Here is a 24,850-nt window from a genome sequence, read left to right on the forward strand (position 1 = left end):
AGTAGGACATATTACTACATGGTGTATATTACATTATATAACATGAAAACTGGCTCTCTGAAATGTAGTGGTCCTCATTGGACATTTAATAAAAGTATTTCAATATAGAAATTATCAAAACTTTTTAACCTAGGAAGCATAAAATTTAGAGTTTCTGGTTATAGTTACTATTTAAAATGATGCAGTTTATACCTTGGATTTTTGGTTGAATTAGGAGATAGTAATGTTTTAAAATTCCATCATTCAAAGCTTGCCATACCTTTACTACAATGTAGCTTTAGTGAAAAAGGCATCAGTTACTTAAAATATGTTTTTAAAATTCTGAGTTTTATTGGGAACAAAATCCCATTTTAAAATTCCTTTTCTTTCAGAGGACAGGTAATACTTGAATTCTACAAATGAGCAAAATAAGGTGATCTATAGTTAAATAAATAACCTATATGTTTCTATAAACTTAAGGCCATAATTGTAGACCTTTAGAACATTTTTTCTGTTCTTTAATAAATAGGTCTTTGATCACATTTTTTTCTGTTTAATGTTAAAACTAGAGTCATTGTGTAACAAATACAGTTGTCTCATACTGTAAAACTCATAGCTTATGAAATAGAGATATGTAAATAAGTATTAAAATTTATTCTGCTATAGTTACGCTGCCACTCATAGGCAGATTTTTTTTCAGAGACATTAGTTTGGGAGACTATACTTATTCTAGAAATGTGTTTCCTAATGCAAATCTAAGTGCAACTCAATCAAGTTATCATTACTTGATAGCCACAATTACTTGCAATCAGAAACTGCATTACCAGAGTTGCTACCATTGCCAAACTCAAATGCTTGATGCTTGGTTTAAGAAAGCATAAGCACATAATATATATATATATATATATATATATATATATATATATATATATATATATGTTAAGACATAACTGTTTGCATACTGATTGAGCTTTTTGGGGCCCTTTACATACCTTCGTTTTCCCGAATTCATTACAGACATCCTAAAAAATCTAGCCAAATACTTTGGATTTTTTTTTTTTTTTTTTGCCAGTGCTGGGGCTTGAACTCAGGGCCTGGGCACTGTCCCAGAGCCTCTCTGGGAGCTCAAAGCTAGCGCTCTACCACTTGAGTCACAGTGCCACTTCTGGCCTTTTCTGTTTATGTGATACTCAGGAATCGAACCCAGGGATTCATGCATGCTAGCAAGCACTCTACTACTAAGCCACATTCCAAGCCCTGGATGATATTTTAGACACTCAGTAATTATTTGTGAAATAATTTGTAAAATAATATATGTAAATGAATTATTGATTCTTCATCTTTGAGTCTTGGCAGACAGCTTTAAATGGAGAACATATACATTGAAAAAATAGGAATTGTTTGAAAGAAAACAATCATGAATGTTTAAACTTAGTAAATTCATTCATGTCCCAAACAGTTACACTTCCTTTCAGGAATGATTTCAGCTTCATTGTAGAAATTGGTCATTGTTATATGGGGAAGCCAGGGTGAGGTAGATTGTAGATCTGTCCTATTTCACACATGACCCTCAGAAAAACATCACCATGACCTATAAGCTTGATAGAAAGAAAGCTTTCCCAGGACCAGCTGAATAAAAATATACACATCAAGGTTTCCAGAGAGCTGAGTGTATGTAAAGTTTGAGAAGTGATGCTTGTGCTGTTGAGTGTTTGAAGACTATTATATTCAAGCCAAGATACTGGGAAAGCACAAAAGAACAATTAGAAAAGATAGAATAAAGGATATAAAATCAAGAAATGTCTTTCTTCTTCTTTGAGGATTGTTTGGCTGGTAAAGGGGAAAATAAGACCTATTTAGATGAAACTAAAGCAGACAAAATAAAATGAAATTATGTTAAAAAAAGATTTTCTATGAAAAGGCATTATTCAGTTTTAATGGTTAAATGTCAGTATTATGACTTTTAAGCAAATTAGAAAATTTAAACTGGCCAAAGCTAATTATTTTTACAAAGTATTTTGATGTTGAATAAACACAGAGAGTTAAATTACATTTCAGAGAATGTTTATTTAAATTTGTTCAATCTACATTTTTTGACAGATGAAAGTCTGAAACTGTTATTGATACTCCCATATATGTAGAGAGATAGAAAAAAATTGCTTATTTATCCACCTTTTATTCTCTGTAATAAAACTCGATTCCTTTGAGTATTAAAAATAATTTGGAAGAATAAGATTAGGAATCTGTAGGAGGGAAGATTTTAATTTAACAGATGTTAATATGTTAGCTTTTGATTTTTTTCAGAAAAACATAGGTAACCTTATCTAGTACATACCGTTTAATAATTTTATTGAGAAATTGATTTTGCCTCTTAGAACCTAATGGTGGAGATTAGTAGTAATAAAACAGTTAACTTGCTTTGTCTGTAATAAGTTACCATTTTGACTAAGAAGCGTAGTTTATCTGATTGTCTACTATAAAGTCATTCAATTTTCCTTAATATGAATATATATATGTATATTACCTAAAGTTCTTCATATTAAATCCTTAAAATAGGGGCAAGAATTAGCATTTTTTTAGCCTTAATCTTTTGTCCTAAAGAGGACAGAAAAATAAAATATGTTATATGTTAAAGAAATCTATTTCTGTTATAATATGTAGATGTCTTAATTGTTTTGGTCATTTAAACATCTAATTTTTGCTTAAGAATATGCAAATATGCCATTAAATCTGTATTTTAAGATTTTTCCAGTTTAATGTCTGAATCCAAATTCATAAAGAGTTGGAAAAATGAGATGTCTGAGCTATAGGATTCACAGGGATTTCATATGAAGCCTATTTAATCAGGATAACACTGTTATTAATATTCATAATGTCAGCTGGAACACAAATGACAGACTATGGGGCCTAAAAATTTTACTTGGTGAATTTATTAAAAGTAGCTTAAAAAATTAATGGATTTTAAGTAAAGTTGGTGAATATGAAAATCTGTGTTAGCAGAAAAAAAATCTCTGTTAGAACTTTCTTTAAGATCATTTTGCATTGATGTCTTTTGACAGATTTCATTGGTACTTAAAGAAGAAAGATGCATGAATGGTCATTTAAGAGGATTTAAACACATTGGCACATTAATTTTTACATGAATAATAAGTACTTTCCAAAAGCAATTAACTTACAGTGTACAAGATATGAATTGAAAAATAAGACTCTGACACCAAGGGCAAAGCAAATGTGCTGTACATTTTAAACTTAGTTACAGGACTTTTTAATATTTTGCTTTATTTTATTCTTATAGTTTGTACAGAATATGACTTAGAATATAGTTGTTTAGTGTATTTGAGAAATAAGTTATAAGACTCTTAATTTAATACTCTCTCCTCCTTAAAGGTACTCATGTTGTATTAAACATTGTATTTTTCAAGTATCATTGACATTTATTCATGAAGTAAACATTTGTTATACAAATTGAAATATTTTCTTAGAGAACATGCTCAGTGCTTCAGAAAAGCACAGGGATGGTGCTGGTTAGGGTTTGCATTACAGATGCATGCTTTTAATACAGACATTGAGTGTAGCATAACTTTTGAAAGCATAGCTTCTGAAAGTTTAGCCAGAGCCTGGCTCTCTTTATATGTCTTAAAATATGCTGATAGTGGCCGGGCACCGGTGGCTCACGCCTGTAATCCTAGCTACTCAGGGGTTGAAATCTGAGGATCGCAGTTCAAAGCCAACCCTGGGCAGGAAAGTCCACAAGACTTTTATCTCCAATAAACCACTCAGAAAGCCGGAAGTGGTGCTGTGGTTCAAGTGGTAGAGCGCTTGCCTTGAGCTGAAAAGCTGAGGGATAGCGCCCAGACCCAGAGTTCAAGTCCCATGACCAACAAAAAAAAAAAAAGAAAAAAAATGCTTATAGTGGCAGTTACACTGGTGATTAAATTTTTATTATTTTAAGTCATCAAAAAATAATTAAATGACTGTAGAAAGCCACAGTAACACTTATATTTTCATGCAGATCTTATTACTTTTGAAAGTATAGCTTAATTGTGACATGGAACAGTCATTGAGAGATCATAGGTGTAGACTGGCAGTCTACATAAGTACTAGATGTTACATACACTCTGTCAGAGCTATGTGAGCCTTGTTTGATTTCATTAAAAGTTTAGAAATCAGCTAGTTAGCAGTGGCTCATGGTTGTAATCCTAGCTACTCAGGAACCTGAGATGTGAGGATTGCAGTTTGAAGCCGGCTCAGACAGGAATGTCTCTGAGACTCTTATCTGTACTAAGCATTAAAAAAGCTGGAAATAGAGCTGTGCTCCAATGGTAGAATGCTAGCGTTGAGCAAAATAAGTTTAGGAATCCTCTAATGTTTGGTACTCTTCATTCAGAGAATTATTGGAAAAATAATTATATATGTGTTTACAAATTATCATTACATAAAACATACATGTAAACATGTTGATAGATGGAATAAAATCAAGCTGATAATGCTAGTTATTGTTAATTTGTGTGGTGACTTGAAGTTAGGTTATTGAATTGTTTGGCCCTGAGTAATTCACTTATATGCCCAGGAGAGGGCAGCATTTTACTGCATCAGCTTCATGGAAACATTTGCCCTGCTTAGACTGTCAATGTTTCTTGTAATTACTCCCAGTATATTTGTTGCTTGCTTATGAATTAACTTGCATTTATGGAACTAAATCATTCCAATCATTTAATTACACCTGAGGAGCTGAACTATAATTGCTTGCTTCCAACTAGGATCTGATATGGCTTGAGCAGTATTAATTTGGTGTTTACTTTTCTGAGTGCTAAAAGCATTAAAATGATTGTGCAATGGGATTACATTTTGCTAATTGCTGGCATTCATTAGCTGGGTAAATGATGAGGAAGAGTGACTGTATATTGCAGAGGGATAAAATTATGGTTTTAAATAGTATATTACTAAGCACATTAAGGCCTGTAAGACATGTTTTAAAATACTCCAGAGGTTATTAAAGACTGTATTTTCTACATGTCTTGCTATATGAATATCTTATTAAAATACTGCAATTATTATTAACCTTTTTAGGCAATATGTAGGGAAATGGCTTCATTGACTAGAACATATTTCTTTGATATTAATAACTTCCTATATTTTCAGCTAATCCAAAAGTAAATGAGGAACTTAGAAAAAGATTGCCAACTCCAGATCAACATATTTAGAGAAAATTGGAAAAGGAGAAGCTTACTACAGCTCTATTTGAGGACTTTTTAAAGAACTCAGGGGTCTAGCTGTGAGGTAAATCTAATTTATTCTCCTTAAAAGCACACCTAAGAAAAGAAAAAAAAAGTTGCATAGCTCATATCATCTTGACTATTAAAGCAAATACAAGACAAAAATAACAATAATTTTGCAAGTTAATTTTGCAAGGCTTCATGTTATTTAAGAAAATTAGCATAGAAATCTTAAATTGCTTTTGTGTTAAATATTTTATGTGAATATAGAAATAGTAAATCAATTCAATAAATTTGAAGTTTTTGATGTAAAATTTATAGCATTAATGAGATTTTCTTAAATGCTTGACAATGTAGTTGGAGAATATTTAAGTTAAATAAATGTTCTATCACCACAGGCGCAAGGATGTTTGAAAGTTTAATCTAAATTGTACTTAGGAAAATATAACTATGGAGAAAAGATTTTTTTTTGAGGGGAAGATTTAATTTCACCTGTTGAAATAGCATAGTTAATTGTTCTATTGTAATTGTCTTAGAAAACCATTTATCCTGTAAATTCTCTGTTAAACAAAGGTAAGATTTAAATAATGTCTGATATTTTTTAAAGTTTATTTATCTAGAATTGGCTTTATTTTAGCTACAGTCTTGGAGCATAAGCCAGAGATATTGCCAGAGCAAACAAGAATAGAAGTACAAATGGATGTCTGGTCAAAAGGTAAGGACTTTTAGGTATTAATGCCAAGCCCCAGGTGCTGTGGCAGTTCAAGGCACTGAATGAAGTGTGTTTGTTCTAACCAGTATGTCAGAAGTTGACAAGTGTACATGTGCATGCACACACACACATACACAAAGGAGGTCTACACAAAGAAGTCCATATATTACCAGAGTCACTAAGAGACACATACACATACAATATACACACAGAGATGGGGACATATATAGGCACACAGAGGAAGAGACATTAAAAGAAAGAATGAGAGTAGAGAGGGAAAAAGATATGCAGGGGAAAAGAAGAAATGTAAAGTAAAAGAAAAAATAGAGAAGACTGACAAAGAGAAATATCAGAAGTATAGTTAGAAACAAAGAGACACAGAATGGTACTCAAAGACACATAGAGATCCAGACACATTTATGGAGGCAGACAAACACACACACACACACACACACACACTCACATTCAGAGAAAGATCTCAGAGTAAGAGTCCTAGAAGAGTCCTAGAAGGTAGAGATGTGCAGTATAGAAGAGAGACAATAAAACAGATACATCAAAAGAGATAAAGGCAGAGGTAGAGATAGAAGACATCCAAAATAGAAGTGACAGAACACATACAAAGAGACAGAGGTGTAGGTACTTACATGCCATGAGACCCATTCAGAGACAATTACTGAATGATAAATCAGTGGAAGCCTGAGAGTTCGAGCAGCAGAGAGAAATGTGCAGAGATGTATACCTGGAGACAAAGACTCCAGAAACAAGAGAGACAGGGAAATACAGAAGATACAGGTAGGCGTAGGAGAGGGTGGTAGCCTAAGAAAAAACAGAAACAGAAACAGTTTAAAAAACAGAGACAGAGATGGGGGGGGCGGGTGGAATAGAGCAAGAGCTCACAGCATGTACATGGGACCTGTAGAAGGTCATTCAAGATGTGTTGTAATAAAATACTGAAACTTAGGAGTTCTTAAGAAATGAATCATTTCATACATAATACATATAGCTGGAGACTTACTTATGTCCATTATGAAGACATTTATATCTATCTTTTTATTTCCTCTCTCCCAACAAGACTCTTTTTTAAAACTACATAACAAGCATGTTGTTAAATTTTTAAAAGTTTGAAGACTGTTGTGAGGAACTGTCCTATAATCATTATATTAAAGAAATAGTTACACATTTATTTGCAGTATAGAAAGATGCTATGCTTCATAAGTTCATACATTTTTGCTTTTTCTGATACTTGCACTCATTTTTTGTTTTCAGAGTTACAAACTTACTGATTCTCTATGGTTTTACTAGTAATGCTCCTACTTCCTTTGGACTCTAGGCTGCTTGTTAAGAGTTTAGGATCCAGGGAATGGACTGAATTATGATTAAAGCATTAGTACATAATATCTGACCAAGATTTTTAAAGTTAACTGTTTTAGCATGGACTACAGGTCACTTAATTTTGTATGACACTCACTATATATTCAAGTTTGAAATGAGAATGTATTGGTGTGAATCTGGTAACCTAATTTGTTGTAGGTATTTTTATTCTCTTGTTTGAATAAATAAACATTTTCCTTTTAAAGAGCTCAAAAGCTATTCTACTTAATTTAGTAGAAAATTTATACTACTGTTTTAGTAGAAAATTAAAAAAATAAGCTAATAATGAATGTTAAGTCTGTTATTTATGTTCACATTGCTATGTAAGTCATAATTCAAATTAGAAACCAAAGAAATTGAAGGAGCCAAGAAAATTATTTTTAATAAATCTAATGAGATAGAAGCTACTGAAGAAGTACTTCTCAGAAATGTACAATAATTGGGAAAGATGTCAAGGAAGGAGCCATTGAAGCTATGAAAAGGCAAGTTTTCATGTTGAAAACATAGTTGCCTACATAGTGCTCTGTAGACATAGACCACAACAGATGCAACCTAAATATTAAGAAAACATACCTTTTATTGGTAATTTTGACATTAAAAATAGAAATAAGAGGCTATTAATAAACATCAAAAAATAAAATTAAACTATCTTTTGAGTGGTGTTGTAACTGATATGTTTCTACAGCAAGCTCCTCTTGATAGAAAGGTTCATGTTTCAAAGTTCCATCTTACACAAATGTTCACAGTCTCTTCTTGTTAATAGTTACCTTATTTAATATTGTTCTACTATTTTTTTTTCAAAATTGAGTAGAAACTCGTTTTATACAATTGTGTGATTTTTGTTGTCTTAAATTTCATGATTAGAAATACTGGCAATTTTAATTGGATTAATTTTAGAGACATTGTTAAATATTTTAAGATGAAAAAAGTTGATTAAGTAGATGAGTGACATACACATTTTTGTTCTTGTACATAACATCTTGAAAATTGTGTCCAAATTCTTTACATAGCTAAAACACAACTCTAATGCATGTGTTTTGTAAGATAATTGGAAACAACATAGGAATGAGTGTTCATTGCCACATTGGTGCTATCTTCTTTCTTCTTCAGAAGTAAATGGTATTTTGGCCTTTTTGTGAAGACTTTCTATTTGGGAAAATTCTCTTTTGTCTGTCTTTGAGAAATAAAATAAAAGGACACAATAAGAATATATGCTTGTGTAAGTACAGCTGTCAGAAAGAACATATTGTCATGTGGTTGATTAATTTAGGTCTTTAGCGTTTACAGTTGGACCTTCACATGCAAGAATTAAACCAGCTGTGTGTGGAAAATAGTTTCGGAAAAATTGTGTCTAATACTTAACCTGTATGTACTTATTCCCTAAATAAAGCAGCATAACAGCTATTTACATGGTATTAGATATTACAAATAATCTAGAGAGGGGTTAAAGAATTGGGAAAGATAATGAGTTAAACATTAAGTTATATATACTTTCTTTGCCATTTTGTATAAAGGATTTGAGCATCTGCAGATTTTGGTATTTTGATACAAATCCTCCTGGATACCTAGACAACTATACTTCTTAGCTGTATAAGAATAAAGCATTAAGGTCAGAAATCTCTGGTATAATTATTTAGAATATTGTTCTAAATTTCTGAATATTTCTTACATTAATTTTGATTGATTTTATTAACGGGAGCATGATATAGTGGCTTTATAATTCATAAAAATCATTTCCAAATAGTTAATATATACATAATTCTGTCTGTAATAAGTTTACATATATTTATAATAATACAGACAAAAACAAGGGCTGAGTACTACTTAAACTTAGAAATTTGTGAAACTTATTTAAATTTAGAACCTTTAGGGGTCAGTGTTCCCTAAGAAAGGTTAAAAAGGTTACTGTGCCTACCAAAATTAAATATTAAATCTTCCATCATTTAAATATTTCTTACTAATTAAAAGTAAGAAATGGTGAGACTCATGCAGTTTGAGAAGCTTCAGATAAAAATCTTTAAGTCTGTTGAATCTCTTCAATATTATTTTTAGGCTTATTATTTTAGAAAATTTATGTAGTATGTATTTGACAGAATAAGTTTTTTGCTTTGTATTGTCTAAATTTAGATAGATTAAAAAATTTTAAGTATTTTCCTTTAAGCCTAATTATGCTTTAAAGTGAGTATGATTCTAAATCTTAAGTCTATACTCACATGAAACAAGTTAAAAAAAAAGAATACTTCTAGAACTGCTTGTGTTCATAGAATTTTCACATATAATACTTTATTGGAGGCTAGTAAATTTTTTTAAACTTGGTAAGTTTAAGTAAAATGTAGCTGTCATCCATTTATTTTATAATTAAACTAGCAATAATATTTTTATAGCTATGATACTTACAGTTTTTCTACAAAACAAAATAGAGAATAAAAACTTTTTCTATAAAACAAAATTTAGCAAAAGATAACTTGAATAAGTTGAGTCTGAATGCTGCTTATTTGTGATTAGTTCTTTGAACATATGCTACTGTCTGCCTCTTTTGTTTATCCATCTTTCTGTTTGCAATATACATATTCTTCTTTTTTGGTAATAGAACTACTACATGATTTGCAAATATTTTATGAATAGATAACTAGAAAAACCACTACATAGTTATAAACCACAGCAACATACCTATAAGCTTTTACAATTCATCAGTCACCTAACTAAAATATGTTAGTAGAACTTTACATCATTTTCATAAACTAAGGAAGAAGAAAATGGCTACTTGATTAGAATGAGCATCTCTTTCTACCAAAAATACATGGTAGGAAAATATTATTCCTTAGGCATTATGGTTAAATAACTTCTTGAATTTCAAGGTTTTGAATATATATACATTTCTAATAATTCTGTGTTAAATTGTGGTTAGTAACTGGACTCCTAGTAAGTAGTGATATTATTTTTCTGAAATAAGTAACTAATAATTGTTTTTTTAATACTGCTCATATTTGAAAGACAAAGACAAAAAGTGAGGCATTTTAATAATATCAATCAACTGTTATGATAGGAATATCACATGCTAGGAACTAGAAAGGCCCAAGTACCAGATTTTCAGTCCTCCACCTGCTACCCATCTAGACTTGGGTATATATTGTTCAACTCCTACAAGCCCCGATTTTTTTGTAAGAAATGGGAAAATAATTCCTTTAGGATTGCTTTGAACATTGAGTTTGCTATACAGAAAGACCTTACTACGATGTCTGAATTAGGAAGTTATTTTATATGTGTTTCACATACTAGAGTACATTATATTTTCACTAATGCAATGACAGTGTGATTATAGATGTTTTAAAAAAAAAGAAATGAGGGCTGGGAAGGTGGCTTAGTGGTAGAGCACTTGCCTTGCATGCATGAGGCCCTAGGTTCGATTCCTCAGCATCACATAAGCAAAAAGAAAAAAGCCAGAAGTGGCGCTGTGGCTCAAGTGGTAGAGTGCTAGCCTTGAGTTGAAGAGCTGAGGGACAGTGCCCAGGCCCAGAGTTCAGGCTCCACAACCGGACATTAAAAAAAAAAAAAAAGAAAAAATGTTGATATATTTTACAAGAAGACTCTTTAATAAATGGTGGTGGGTTTTCTTATTACTCCTTCCAGATGTGAAAAGGAGATCTATTAAAGTTTCAAAAATATTAATAGTTTATAATCACAATATTTTATATGGTAATTATACAGTAATGTCTTCTCAGGTATGTTCAGAATATTATTAGAAATTTGATTATTCAAGATATACAACTTGCATTTGTACATTTGTTAGTATATAATATACAATTAATAGTTTTCATTGAGGATAAAATGCAATATTGTTCATATTAAAATTCCTATTGCAATACAAATCCTTGAGTAAGTATGAATTTAAGATTGTAAGTTTCCAATATGCCCTAGGGTTAAAGAAAGAACATTCTCAAGGTCTGATTATATTTACTATTGAGCTCTATAGGACTTAGGTTAATAGAGTGCTAGTAGCATCTCACACATAGCCATCTAAAGTATTGGAGAATATGGTAGTAGGTTTGGTGACAGGCCAACAAAGACTGTTTTCTTTCCTAAGAAAATGCTGAGAGTATTCTTAGAATGAAGTGTGGTTGTGCTCCTTGATTAAAAAAAAAATTCAAGAAAGTGATGAAGATAAATGAGATTATTGGGTTTAAAAAAAAAATTCAAGAAAGTGATGAAGATAAATGAGATTATTGGGTTTTCTTAAACTTTTTTTTTTTTTTGTCGGTCTTGGGGCTTGAACTCTGGGTCTGGGCACTGTCCTTGAGCTCTTCAGCTCAAGGCTAGCACTCTACCATTTGAGCTACAGCACCATTTTTGGCTTTTTTTGCTTATGTGGTGCTAAGGAATCAAACCTAGGGCCTCATGCATGCGGGGCAAACACTCTACCACTGGGCCACCTTCTGTGCCTCTCTTAACTTTTTTTTTAAGTTCTATGAGAATGAATCTGTTACTACTCTTAGCCTCAGTAGAAAAAAAATGGAATGACATACAAAAATATATACAAGACCTGCTTATATCATTTGTTATGAACTCTGTTTTGACATTTGTCATTTCTGATAGGAATACTTCACATTACTAAGCTTATGCCACATATTCTAAAATTAAGAATTACTTTTTAAAAATAATTTTTATTGAGATAAGTGATTACATAAATTTCACAAATTTCACAGTATTGTGGGATAGTGATCCTTAAAGTCACAAACATATTTTAACCTTCACAAGGCAAATTGTCACAAACTTTATAGACCATGATAATGACAAAGAATTACTTTTTATCAGTTTAAAAGACTGTTCTATTTTTGAACAGTTTTAGGGCCACAGCAAAATTGAGAAGAAGTCATAATATTTCCATATACCCCCTACTCCCACATACATATCTTAACACTATTGGTACATTTGTTAAAATCCATGAACCTATGTTTATATTCTTAATATTCTTAATAAAGGAAAAGTTGGTGTGTGCACTAGAAAAAATCTTTCCCTTCTTCTTTGCCTTTCGTTTCCTTTTTCCTTTCCTTTTTCCTTTTTTTCCCTCCCTACCTTCCTTGTCTTTCTCCCTCCCACCCTCCTTCCCTCCCTAAATTCAATGACTGTTTTAAGTTAATTCAGGCTACAACTCTTCATGTGAAATTTTTATATTTTTGGTCATCTATTTTATAGAAAGGATAATAATGAACATGAAAAATAGTAAATTTCTTTTTTAATAGAAACTCATCTCCCCCCTTTTCTATTGGTTTGATTCTTTGGAGAACTTACAACTTTTGTTTTTGTTCTTCAAGGAAATACCAATTCTACTTTCAAAATATTCAAGGTATTTCAAATTTATTTATGACCATGAAATTACAAAAATTTTAGGCAAATCTATCTGAATCCATCAAAAGTTTTTCACTTTAAAGTCTCTTTCCGTAAGAATCTGTTCTCTTCAATAAAAAGCCTCATTTTTTTTCTGTTGATGACCTTTCGTTCCAAAACACTTCCTAGAAAACTTATTTACAAGACAAATTGTAGTGTGATACTTATTTCATCTTTGGTTTTCTACAAGTTAGAGTTTCAGTTTATTTAAGATCACTGTAGTGATCTCCTTAGTATGAATGTGCATTGGAATTTTGTTGATTTAGGAGATCAATATACATTGGTGTATAGACTGAACTTAAGGCTATTTACAGAGATGGTCCTGGTCGACTATAGAATAGAATTGATGTGACTTCCTGGATTTGAACATATTTGAACTACTTTAAAAAAATCTCCTAAATTGCAGTTATATATTATAGAGTATTAAAATATAGCAAAGCATAATAAAATATGTAACCTTTACTTACTAAATTTTGTTAAAAGTGAGTCTGTAGTAGTAGATTAAAAGAGTTTTTGGAGTTTACCAAATACTCCAAACATTTATTGTCTTTGTTTGTCACGTGTATTATCTTTTAGAGAGAACTTATATACTATTTTTCTGTGTGCCTGCTTATCTTGGAGGATATGAAAAGGCAAAGGGATGAAATATTGAAATTGGTCAGATTATTGTATACTTGAAATGATGGAGTTAAACATTGTAATAGGGCTAAGGATATTCGTAACTCAGTGGTAATTATTAGTGTCATTGAATCTCAGGATTCACCCCTTAGCACTGCATGAAAAACCTGTAGTATTGAGGTAAAATTGATAACCCTTACCAAATTTTAAAATTGTACTTGGTGGTTAAAAAAAGTATTGTTTTTAAAATCAAAGTTTGACTTTTATGGTTTTTGGATTTTTTTGTGTGTTTTTGTTTTTCCAATTCTTCTTTTTCACATGTAATCTTTTAGTACTTTAAAATTAGGGTACTACAGGCAAAAGTTCATATTAATAGATTTTATTTGTTGCATAGAAAATATATGTGTATATTTTTGATATTCCAATATTTTTCTTTCATTGAACAAACAAATCCTCTTTAATAATTTTTTCTGTCTGCTCCTAAGGTAGTTTGATATATTCTACACTTAACTAACACAATTGGATAATATAACTAACAACACTTATTGATTTGAACATTTTTAAGATAAAAATCTGATCACGTTAAGAATAAAGCATTATTATTTTCTTGTTTAATTAATTTCTTCTACCCTAGAAAATACAAAAGTTTTAGATTAATATCACTTTCTAGCAGATTAGGATAGGAAAAGTTTATTTAGCATTAGTTTTCTTGAACCAACAACTAGTACTGAAGGAAAGAAATTTGATAGGAAAGATAGAACAAATTTCAGGCTTATGTATAATTTGAAAGGCAGAGTATAGAATGTTCTGCATTTCCCCTAGATTAAGGTAAGTATAGATAATAGTTTGATAGAGTTCTCTTTTAAATAGATGGTTTAATTTTTTTTTTTTTTTTTTTTTTTGCAAAATCAAATGTTAGGAAATTTGGTGTCCCTGAAGCCTTTGACTCAAGTGTTTTTAGAAAAGTTAAAAGCGAAATTCAATTTGTTTTCCTTTCAGGAAACTTCCTTAGGTATATTTTATAATCAACCAATATAGAGTTCAAGACTAAGACAAGGCTACATTATAGTTCAGGTAAGAAGAGCTATGGAAAAAAGGTTCCATTTACAAAAGCAGTCCTTGATCTCATGGGAGTACAGGAAAAACTAGCATCAGGGACTTCTGCATTTTGAATAAACCATTTGCTTTCTAACATGTTCTGTATTGGCTTTTTATTAGCTTTTTTTTTTTTTTTTTTAAGTTTCTGCCCCTCAAGTCATTTGAAATGAACACATTATCAAAAAACAAATTTACTTTGTTGAGGCTTTTTTGTCTCAAATATTTAGTGCTTCTGTAAAAAGTTTGAAATGCCAACTTTGACTAGGATTTGAGGATCCTATATTGTTACTAGCTTACAAGAAACTAGCAGTCACAGTTGATTAATGAAATAGCACTCTTACCATTTTCTTTTTGCATGTTCCTGTTTTTGTTTTTTGTTTTTTTGCGGGGTTAGGGGGAGAGTAATGAATTTGAATAAAACAGAATTTGCATAGAAAGTTATGTAATGATGTCATATAGAGTATAATGATTTCCTAAAACCTTGTATTTAAAGTAACCTGAATTACAATGAGAGATAAACAGAATATTTACCCATCCCTTATGAGCTGCTGCTGATATGTAAATTTATTCTTCTACTTTGCACAAATATACTTTTGAGCTACTGCTTAAACACTTTGTGGTCCTTAGTCAAACAGGTTTAATGATGCCTCCAATATTATGAAAGTGTGACATTTGATGAATGTCTCATATAGTTTTGATATCTGGGTACATGTCAACAAAAAAATTGAGCATTAGTTTGTCATGCAACACCTAGATAATTTATAATTTTACTGTTTATATCCATCTTGACATTTTTTATCTGCCAAAGGCAGGTTTCATTTGGAATCTTAATCTGAGATTTATTTGGTGGATCTGGAAATCATAGCCAGGGTTCCCACAGGAAATGGTCCATCTACCAACAGATTAAATGGCAGTCCTGCAGTTGTTAGGGGAGCTCTGCATTTAACACACATGCATACTCATTCAGTCAGCACTGTGGAGAAAAATTAAAGTAGTAACCCAGGTTTAGGAACAATGTAGCTAAAAAGTCCCATATTTGCTGAATGACAAAGGGTTATATAGCAGCATTTCATTTTATTATTCGTGCTTGAATTTCTTGTTTGCTTTGTTGAGTCTGCTGACGAATACTAATAAATGCCTGCAACAATCCAGAGGAGAGATGCCTGGCAACAAAGCTATGCAGTGGACCTCCCTGATCTTCTCCAGTTCACAACCTGACCTTTTGAAAAATTGGCTGGGCTAAGCTTCAGAATTTGGGTGTAATGGTTATTGTTAACTCCAGCTTTAGGATTTATTAATTTGTGTGATCAAGACTTACCTATACTTCAAAGTTTCAAAAGACCAAATACAATCATCCATCCATTAGAACTAACATTATGTTTCAGTGATTCCCGATTAGTATCTGACTGATAATTCTTGTATTTTATTACTACAATCTAAAGGTATTCATGAAGTCAAAGGCGTATATAATGAAAAACTTTTCCTCCTTACATTTATTATTAGAAAATTTGTTTTTCATAAATGATTTATGAAATTGTTGAATTTAAAATCAGTATATCTTTGTACTTTAAAAATATAATTGTTAAACTTATTTTACTTGCAGTTATAGATATCTATATCTTATGCTATTCATTCATGTGTTTGTTTTTATTATATGAATTATTCTTATAAGAAAATTATTCTTATATGAGACAGGCTAAAATATACACAATATAGTCAGCTGACAGTATAAGAAAGATAAAGAACACAGATTTACTGTTATGTTAATACAATGTTAGGATTGTTTTCATAATCATTTCACATTAAATAACATTTTAATATTTTAAGTAATACAAGTTTTTAAAGCCTTAATTTCTCATATTTAATTATCCTAAGCTTTAGGAGATTATACAGTTATACTATGTTCATTGCCTTCATGTAGTATAGAATGGAAAATGGAAAATATTAAGCATCATGATAGAATTTCACAAATACTTATATGCTTTAAGTAGCTTTTACCCAGAAACTGAACTTTTATCCCAGAGTAAATGTTGGTGTATTTATAACGGTGAAACTAACAAAAATTTTTAATTGTCTAGTATCACTACTTTAAATAGCTGTTTCATAATTAAAAATTCCAGTAATTTCTATGAATAACCTGTTGATCATTTAAAATGTGGTTCACTAAGCCATTGGATGATCATAATGAGAGATAGAATAATGTCACCACTTTCATTTGGCATATGTGTTTATCTAGATACACAACCATGTAGAGAGGTATAAAAATATTTTATTTTGATTAGCTAAACCTAATGTTCAAATGAATAAGTTACATAATATTGATAGCATTGGGCTGGAAGGTGGCTCAGTGGCAGGGTGTTTGCCTTACATGCATGAGGCCCTAGGTTCGATTGCTCAGCACCACATAAGCAGAAAAAGCCACAAGTGGTACTGTGGCTCAAGTGGTAGAGCGCTAGCCTTGAGCTGAATTGCTGAGGGACAACGCCCAGGCCGAAAGTCTGGCCCCACGACCCACAAAAGAAAAAAAAAAGATAGATAGATAGATAGATAGCGTTAAGATTTTTCTTTTTTTGGCCAAGTCCTGGGGCTTGAATTCATGGCCTGGCTACTGTGCCTGAGCTTCTTTTGCTCTAGGTAAGCAATCTACCACTTGAACTACAGCGCCACTTCTGGCTTTTTCTGTTTATGTGGTACTGAAGAATCAAACGCAGGGCTTCAAGCATGCTAGGTAAGCACTCTACCACTAAGCCACATTCCCAGCCTGCTTTAAGATTTTTCTTGCTTCCCAAACCTTTATAAAACCTTACTGCAATATCCTATAACTACCTCTAGCCTCTATCCCATAAAATGTTTTTACTTCCCCTCAATATATGGGTGGTTTGTCTTGTCAGGATTATGTAAGAATCTGTATCTGTGCTTTCTGGGTCTTAGCTACTGGCCACATATTACTGACAATAACTTACAATATGCCTAGTCCAAACTGTGATGTGCTGTGAATATAAATATAAAATTTCTGAAAATTATTTTATATCGTATCTTGCATGATAATATTTATGTCACTGCTTTCTTTGTACGAAGTTTTAAATTTTATAAATAGCTTGTAAAATAAGTGTTTAGATGGTGCTGATCTATCTGACTAAGGTTAGCATTATGCTTTTGCTATCCTGCCTCTCCTCTTTTGCTTATTTTATAGGTGTTAGTCATGCTGTCTCACTGACTCTGCCTTCTCCCTGAGAGCAGATAGTTTTTAAAAAATTTGCCTTTACATACTACTAGGCATCTGGCACTGTACTGATGTTTGAGAAGTGTTGAATATTAACTTCTCATTCTTTTTCTTTTGTTTGATTGTTAGATGTATTGTTTTGTTTTGTTGGTCCTGGGGCTTGAATTCTGGGCCTGGGTGCTGCCCTTCAGCTCTTCAGCTCAAGGCTAGTGCTCTACCACTTGAGCCACAGCACCACTTCCAGTTTTCTGGTGGTTTACTGGAGATAAGAGTCTCACAGACTTTCCTGCTCAGGCTGGCTTTGAACCTAGATCCTCAACTCTTAGCCTCCTGAGTAGCTAGGATTACAGGCATGAGCCACCAGTGCCTGGCTTATTTTGTTTTATTTTGAGACAGTATCTCAGTATGAACTTTAGGCCTCAAACTAACAGTTCTTCTTACTTAGCATTCCAAGTACTGAGATTAAAGGCATATACGCTGATATCCAGCAAATACTCTCTTTTTTTGCCAGTCCTGGGGCTTGAACTCAGTATGTAGGCACTGTCCTTAAGCTGCTTTTGCTCAAGGCTAGCACTCTAGTACTTGAGCCATAGCTTCATTTCCAGCTTTTTCTGTTTATGTGGTCCTGCTAGGCAAGCACTGTACCACTAAGCCACATTCCCAGCCTGAAATACTCATTTTTAATGCTTGTTTTGTATTCATATATTTTGAGTCAGTTGTCTATATCCATAATTTATTTTATTGATTCACTTCAATTTCAATAAAAGAAAAAATTGTCTACTGTATGCTTTATGAAGATAAATATAATGTAACTTTTTACAGTCAATACATAGAGACAAAAATAGATGTGAAGACCATAAAGTTTAGAGACTATACTGTATATACTTTTTTCATCTCATGTCACTAACCACAACAGGTTGGTTATTAATTTGGTGATGAGATTGAAAATAAACAAAAAAACTGTCTTAAAATTTCATTGTCAACATAAGCATGTTGGTAGGTCTAGTAAAAGTCTGTATGAATGGTAGTCTGTATGTAGACAAATTAGTAAACATAATACATGGATCATCAGCTTTTGTCATGTATACATAATTCGGTGGGTTCACAATGATCTGATAGAAATTTCTCATGTGATTTTTCTATTTTGTGAGGTTTTTTTTATACTTCGAGGGGAAGCTCACATAATTAGTGAAATTAGTGAAAATTATGGTTTGAATTATGCTATAGCTATTGATGCCAAATTTGCCATAAAACCCTGAGAGAGTTAATGTACAGTATTTCAGTAACAAATTTGCATATTTGAAAACGAAGTTTTACAGGTTAACTAATTTCATGTCCTTAGAGTCACTGAAGGATAAAAGTGTGATCTACTTGCTGTGATCTTTTTTAAGTGTACCAATCTAGTGGGTACTGAATTTATGTTATATTAATGGTTTTTAACTTCTCATATTCTTGTCAGGAGAGTGGATTTACAGACATATATCTATTGGTATAGTTTAAAATAATTTTTGTTTCTGTGGCATTTCATACTCTATGTCTGTTTCTACATCTCAAAGTAATATTATAGCTTTTTCACTAGTTTATAACATGATGTAATCCCCCCTTAATCCAGTATGTATTAATTAAAATTTAAGTATTTCCACTTTATGTTTATACTTCTCATTGCATTAGATAACTTTTTTTTTTTTCTATTTCCATGTCCTTGAAAGTGTTATACACATAAATGTTTCTGAAAGACTTTTCTTTTACAGAGTTGCTAACACTTTTTGGAGAAAACAGTTTATGTCTTTGTAATAATTTTATTGATTAGGATAGCTATGCTGATTTTAGCTACACAGGTACATCCTAGCCATATTATTCAGATAATTGAGATAGTTTTTATTTGAAATCTTATAAGTATTACTAGGAAAATGGATGTGATTCTTTTATTATTATTTATTTATTTATTTTTTTGGATCCGGTTCATGGGACCTGAACTCTGGGCCTAGGCACTGTCCTCAGCTCTTCAGGTCAAGGCTAGTGCTCTACCACTTGAGCTACAGTGCCACTTCCGGCTTTTTTTTTTTCTTTTTGCTTATGTGGTGCTGAGGAATTGAACCCAGGGCCTCAGGCATGCAAGACAAGCACTCTACCACTGAGCCACCTTCCCAGCCCATCTTTTATCATTATTTAAAGGAAATTAATGAGAGATAAGTGTGAATTGAAAGTTTGACTATGATCCCAGCATGGTGAAACTTATCCCACAGGAAGGTCAAAGAAAGTAAAATAGAAAAAAATAACTTTTAGCAAAGCAGATTTAAAGATAATAGCTAACATTTATTGAGTGTGTGTTCTGTGATATTTTTCCATGAGATCTCTATAATTTAGATAACTCAGTCCTCATAACAGCCTTTTGAAGTGGTTGCTGTTTTTTTTTTAAATTTTTTTAACTGAGAGAAATTGATGAGAGGTTAAATAATTTGTTGACAGTATTAATACATTGAAGAGTCATGATTCAGCTCTGTAGTTTGTCTTCAGAACAGATATACTGACTGTAATAATGGTTGGGAAACCTAAATAATAATGTTGTGGTAAACAGAATACATGGACCATCAGCTTTTCTCCTGTATACATAATTCGGTGGGTTCACAATAATCTGATAGAAATTTCTCATGTGATTTTCTATTTTGTGAGGGTTTGTTTGTACTTCGAGGGGAAGCTTACATAATATGTATCTACGTGGAAAACTAGTCCTCTACAAAAAAAAAAAAAAAACTTTTAGTTCTTTTGGAAATATTTACGGAAAGAAAAAATAGTATTTGGTGGATAGATGGATAGATAGATAGATAGATAGATAGATAGATAGATAGATAGATAGATAGATAGATAGATAGACAGACTTGTATTTGAATTGATTTTTTAAAAAGGAATGGGTAAAATTCATTAAGAATCATTAGTTGATGTTGTTCTGATTATTTTAAACTAATGTCCACTTTTAGAAGACATCTTTTTGTTTAAAATCTGATACTGTTAGTGTTTGTAATCAAGTTTAAAATGCAATAAAAAAAAGTGAAAGACAATGTAAGAAAGAAAAGCACTGCATTTTTGTTTTTTGGAGTTCTTGAATTTACAAAAGAGGCTAGATATAAGTATTAATTTCCTTCTTCTTCCCCTCCCCCCCCAAAAAAAGAGTCAAAATTTAAGAAACAGATACCAATTGTGATAACAAGTATCAGAAAACACAATAACAAATACCTCCTTTATGGCTCATTTTACATTTAAATGCTCCTAAGTAGCATTTTCATTTTAAGAGAGGGAGATCCATTTATTTGAATGTATTTGTCTATATTGCTTCTATCCTCTTGTCTTTTTATATTCTGAGCTTTCAGGTAGCAGGGATGTTGCTATTCTGAGTAACCTGGTAGGATCCCCTAGAGACAATTCTAACTCAACCACTCTGAAGAAACAGCTCTGTAAACAATATTGACCCCCCAGGGGACCATCAAATCCGTTTACACAGATACCAGTTGTCACAAACTATTTACAAAGCCAGGCAGAACAGAATTTCCCAGCCTCTAAGAATCCGTATTTGATTCTAGCCATCTCCTCACTCTGTATAATAGTCATGAAATAATAGTTATTTTGGGTTGTGAGTCATGATTTCTTGGGTAGCATCAATTTAAAATGAGTATTTTATATATTCATGTGTAATTATCTGGAGAATTAAATTTAATGGGGATCTCAAAGCTGGGATGGTAAATGGTATAATACTGTTATTTTTCTAGACAAAGAAATTGAGGGTTTAAAAACATTAGCATTGAGAATGTGGACAGTACTGGATCTCTAGAAGTAAGCAAGAATTCTTTAAATAACAGTACATAGCTAACAGTATGAAAGTCACTAGAGAGATAGATTCAAGGTCATCAAAGCATGAAACAGAGCTGGTGTGCAGCTTGGTATTTAAGATTCTAAAATGTCTTTATCAGTTTGTCCAGATGCATAAACTATGTCTAGCTATAGGTGACATTGTAAAGAATTCTAATTTAGGAACTATCTAGAGCATCATTTTCAAATAGTTTCAAAAAACATTAAATAGGACAATTTGGAAAGCATCATTTGACATACTGAATTCTTATGTCCAAATAAAAAGGTATTTTCAAAAATCAAATACAGGAATTAATAATAGTCACAACAATTTTCATGATGTTGTAATCACAGAAAAAGAAGTCAGATTCCATAGGTATGAACTGAGAAGATATTGCTTATTCTTTAAGTCCATACAGAAAAATGAGTTTAAAAATTAATTCAGTTAAGCTTAATGATAGGATAATTAACAGCGACATTGATTAACCAAGGACATGGATTACAAAAGAGAATTTCTACTTCAAGCCATAGGAGAGAGCGGAATCAATAGGATGGGTTTAGTTTTAAGTGTCCATCGGTATATAGTTAAGAGTATGAACCAGAAGTCTTTTCATTTAACATTTTTCTTTGTAACTCACTAGTGAACAAAACTGTTCCCAAAGTTCACTTTGGTGGCCTGTTTTAGTTTCTGTGTTTGAATTTCTACATGTGATTCTTTCAGAATTGTTAACACAATACAAATAAACTCAGTCAAAGCTTTTGATAGTTTCATCCCATTATCACTTCTTAAAGTTTCTCCCAGACTGGACTGTTCAAAGAAAATAAAGACTGAATTTAAATTTTTCTCTTGGTTAGAGAAAGTACTAATTCTGAAATTGTATTTAAGTTTGGGTTTAAATAAGATAGAGAAAGTTTAGTAATACTAGAGAAATACTTTAAAATTTTCCTGAAAAGTTAAAGCATATTATGCATGTAACTTGCTTTCAGATATTTTAGGGAAACAATATAAATATGTATATGTAAGCAGCTAGGTAGGTTGTTATTAAAAATGAATAATAAAGCTGATGTGGTAAAATGTTAATATATATTTGAAAAATATGTAGATTTTTAATACTTTATCTGTAATTTATATAAGACAAATTATTATTATTATTATTTTATTGGTCGGTTATGGGCCTAGACTTTGGACCTTGGTGCTGTTCTTCAGCTCAAGGCTAGTGCTCTACCACTTGAGCCACAGTGCCACTGCCGACTTTTTCTGCTTATGTGGTACTGTGGAATCGAACCCAGGGCCTCATGCATGCAAGACAAGTGTTGTACCACTGAGCCACCTTCCCAGCCCCAAACAAATTATCTTAATAATACAAAAGTAAAGCTGGAGTCATGGCTTAGTTGGTAGACTGACAGCCAAGTAAGCAGTCTGAGCAAGCTCAAGGCTTTGAGCTCACACCCCCAATACTAACCAAAAAATTTAAAAAGATAAAAAAAGACTTGTCATAAGTGTTCGTTTTTTTGTCATAAGTTTTTATCTGGTCCCTCTCATCTGGATTGAACTCAGGGACTGGGTGCTCTCTTTGAGCTTTTCTGCTCAAGGCTAGCAATGTACCACTTTGAGGTATAGCTTTACTTCTGGCTTTCTGGTGGTTACTCGGAGATAAGAGTCTCCTAGACTATTCTACCCTGATAGGCTGGCTTCAAGCCTCAATCTTCTGGTCTCAGCCTCCTGAGTAGCTAGGATTACAGGCTTGAACCACCAGAGCTTGGCTTTCTTTTGTCTTTAGCATGTTCTATACTCAGTGTAGATTTTTTTTATTTATCTCCCATTTCTCCTTCATTTTCTGAAAATTTCCCTTCCAAAGTGTTTTCAGTACCCTGGTCCGTTGATTTCATCTTCTCTAGATACCTTCACAGTCCATTTCATCAACTCATGTCTAGGTGACTCATCTTGAATTTTTTTTTAACCTTCATCTTAGATATTTTCACTCTCTATTGCAACCTATGGCAGTAGAAGACCTATTTCTTTGTTTTCCTAAATCTGTTCCTTTCCATTGTACCATTACTGTACTATCAGTATTACTGTTTTCTTTCTAAAGTCTGTCAACTTCTCACCTAATAAATCTTTGGGAACTTCATTTTTTTCTGCATTCTTCCTTTGCCTTTTTAGAGAAAAAGTCTTCTTAGAGTTTTCCAATTGAGCATGAATTTCTGTTTATATGCTCTTTAGCCCTTGCATAATGCTTGTTACACTGTGTTCAAATCATTATATCAGTTTGCCTTTGACTTTATATTACAGACACTTCGATCGTGCTCTCTGTTTTACTCATATTTGTTGTCCTTATATTCTATTACAGAACATATCATACTGAACATTGTAGGGTTTCAATGAATGAAAGTAAATTATCAAATAAGTAAATTAATTGCAAAAGTCAAATTCTCTATACAAATAATTGAGGACTGATACAGCATAATACAATAGGAGGGGCAGGAAAAGCATTGAAAGTATTCTCAGAATTTAACAAAAATTTGCTGAGATAAAAAAAGACAGGAATGTTTATAATTCAGCTTTGTTTACTGTAAGGTAAAATGAAATCCTCATACTCTCAGAAGAAAAGTGTGAATAGTCTGATTTGCAAAACAGGCTTTATATATGTCCAATGAATAATTCTAATTGGGAATTATTGCAATAGTAACCCTATTAGGAAGCTTCTACATCTACTCTTAACTTTGGAGAAGTTAGCCCAGTTATAGCTGAAATACACTGAGAGTTCAGAGATAACAAAATTTGACATTATGTCCAACCGAAATAAAGAGCTATGAAAATAGCTAGCAAATAAATAATGAATACAGATAATCACCAGCAAGTAAGGATAGGAATAAAATGCTGAAAAGAAAGAGGTTTTGAACTAGACCTAGAAATCTAGAGTTTAAAAACTGGAACAAGTTGTAGATAGTGGTCAATTTAGTCTCAAACAAGTCAAAGGGTCAGGATTTTTAAGGGTCTAGAACACTTGGGTGTGTTGTTGCCACAGGGATCTGGGGACTTTTATAGCAGACACTGTTCATTGCTCATTCTGTTTCCTTTTAAAGAATCTTTATACCTCATGAACTGGAGAATAGTGTAGGCCCTATGTGTTTTTATCATATGTCCCTGGGAACAGTTTTTATTCTTTTGATAATACTTTCAGTAACCATTCATAATTTTTCCTTTTATTTACTTAAAACATATATATTAGTGTTAGAAATCATGGTTTCTTAGTGATAAAGTTTCCTACTGTCCACATATAAAATTCCCTTACTTAGATTATTTTAAGTGTTCAATTTTTGCTATATGTGCTAATGTTAGAAAAACATGGACACTTTCCTAGCGCCCATATATAAAATTCCCTCATCTAGATTATTGGCAGG

General features: G+C 32.0%; 1 protein-coding gene across 2 annotated transcripts in view; it reads left to right on the plus strand.

The window, feature by feature from the left end:
* Positions 1-24,850, plus strand: part of Mipol1 (mirror-image polydactyly 1) — a 301,417-nt gene that overhangs the window by 36,871 nt on the left and 239,696 nt on the right. The window contains exons 2-3 of one of the 2 annotated variants that reach the window (XM_042677896.1): positions 5,122-5,259; positions 5,833-5,910. The exons of the other annotated variant lie outside the window; for it this stretch is intronic. Of the exons in view, the coding sequence (XP_042533830.1) occupies positions 5,892-5,910 (19 nt within the window). The 5' untranslated portion in view covers positions 5,122-5,259; positions 5,833-5,891. The remainder of the gene's footprint in view (positions 1-5,121; positions 5,260-5,832; positions 5,911-24,850) is intronic. 2 annotated transcript variants of the gene reach the window in all.

The sequence above is a fragment of the Dipodomys spectabilis genome, unplaced genomic scaffold (genome assembly GCF_019054845.1).
Source record: "Dipodomys spectabilis isolate Male_0828 unplaced genomic scaffold, ASM1905484v1 ptg000042l, whole genome shotgun sequence".
Classification (NCBI taxonomy): domain Eukaryota; kingdom Metazoa; phylum Chordata; class Mammalia; order Rodentia; family Heteromyidae; genus Dipodomys; species Dipodomys spectabilis.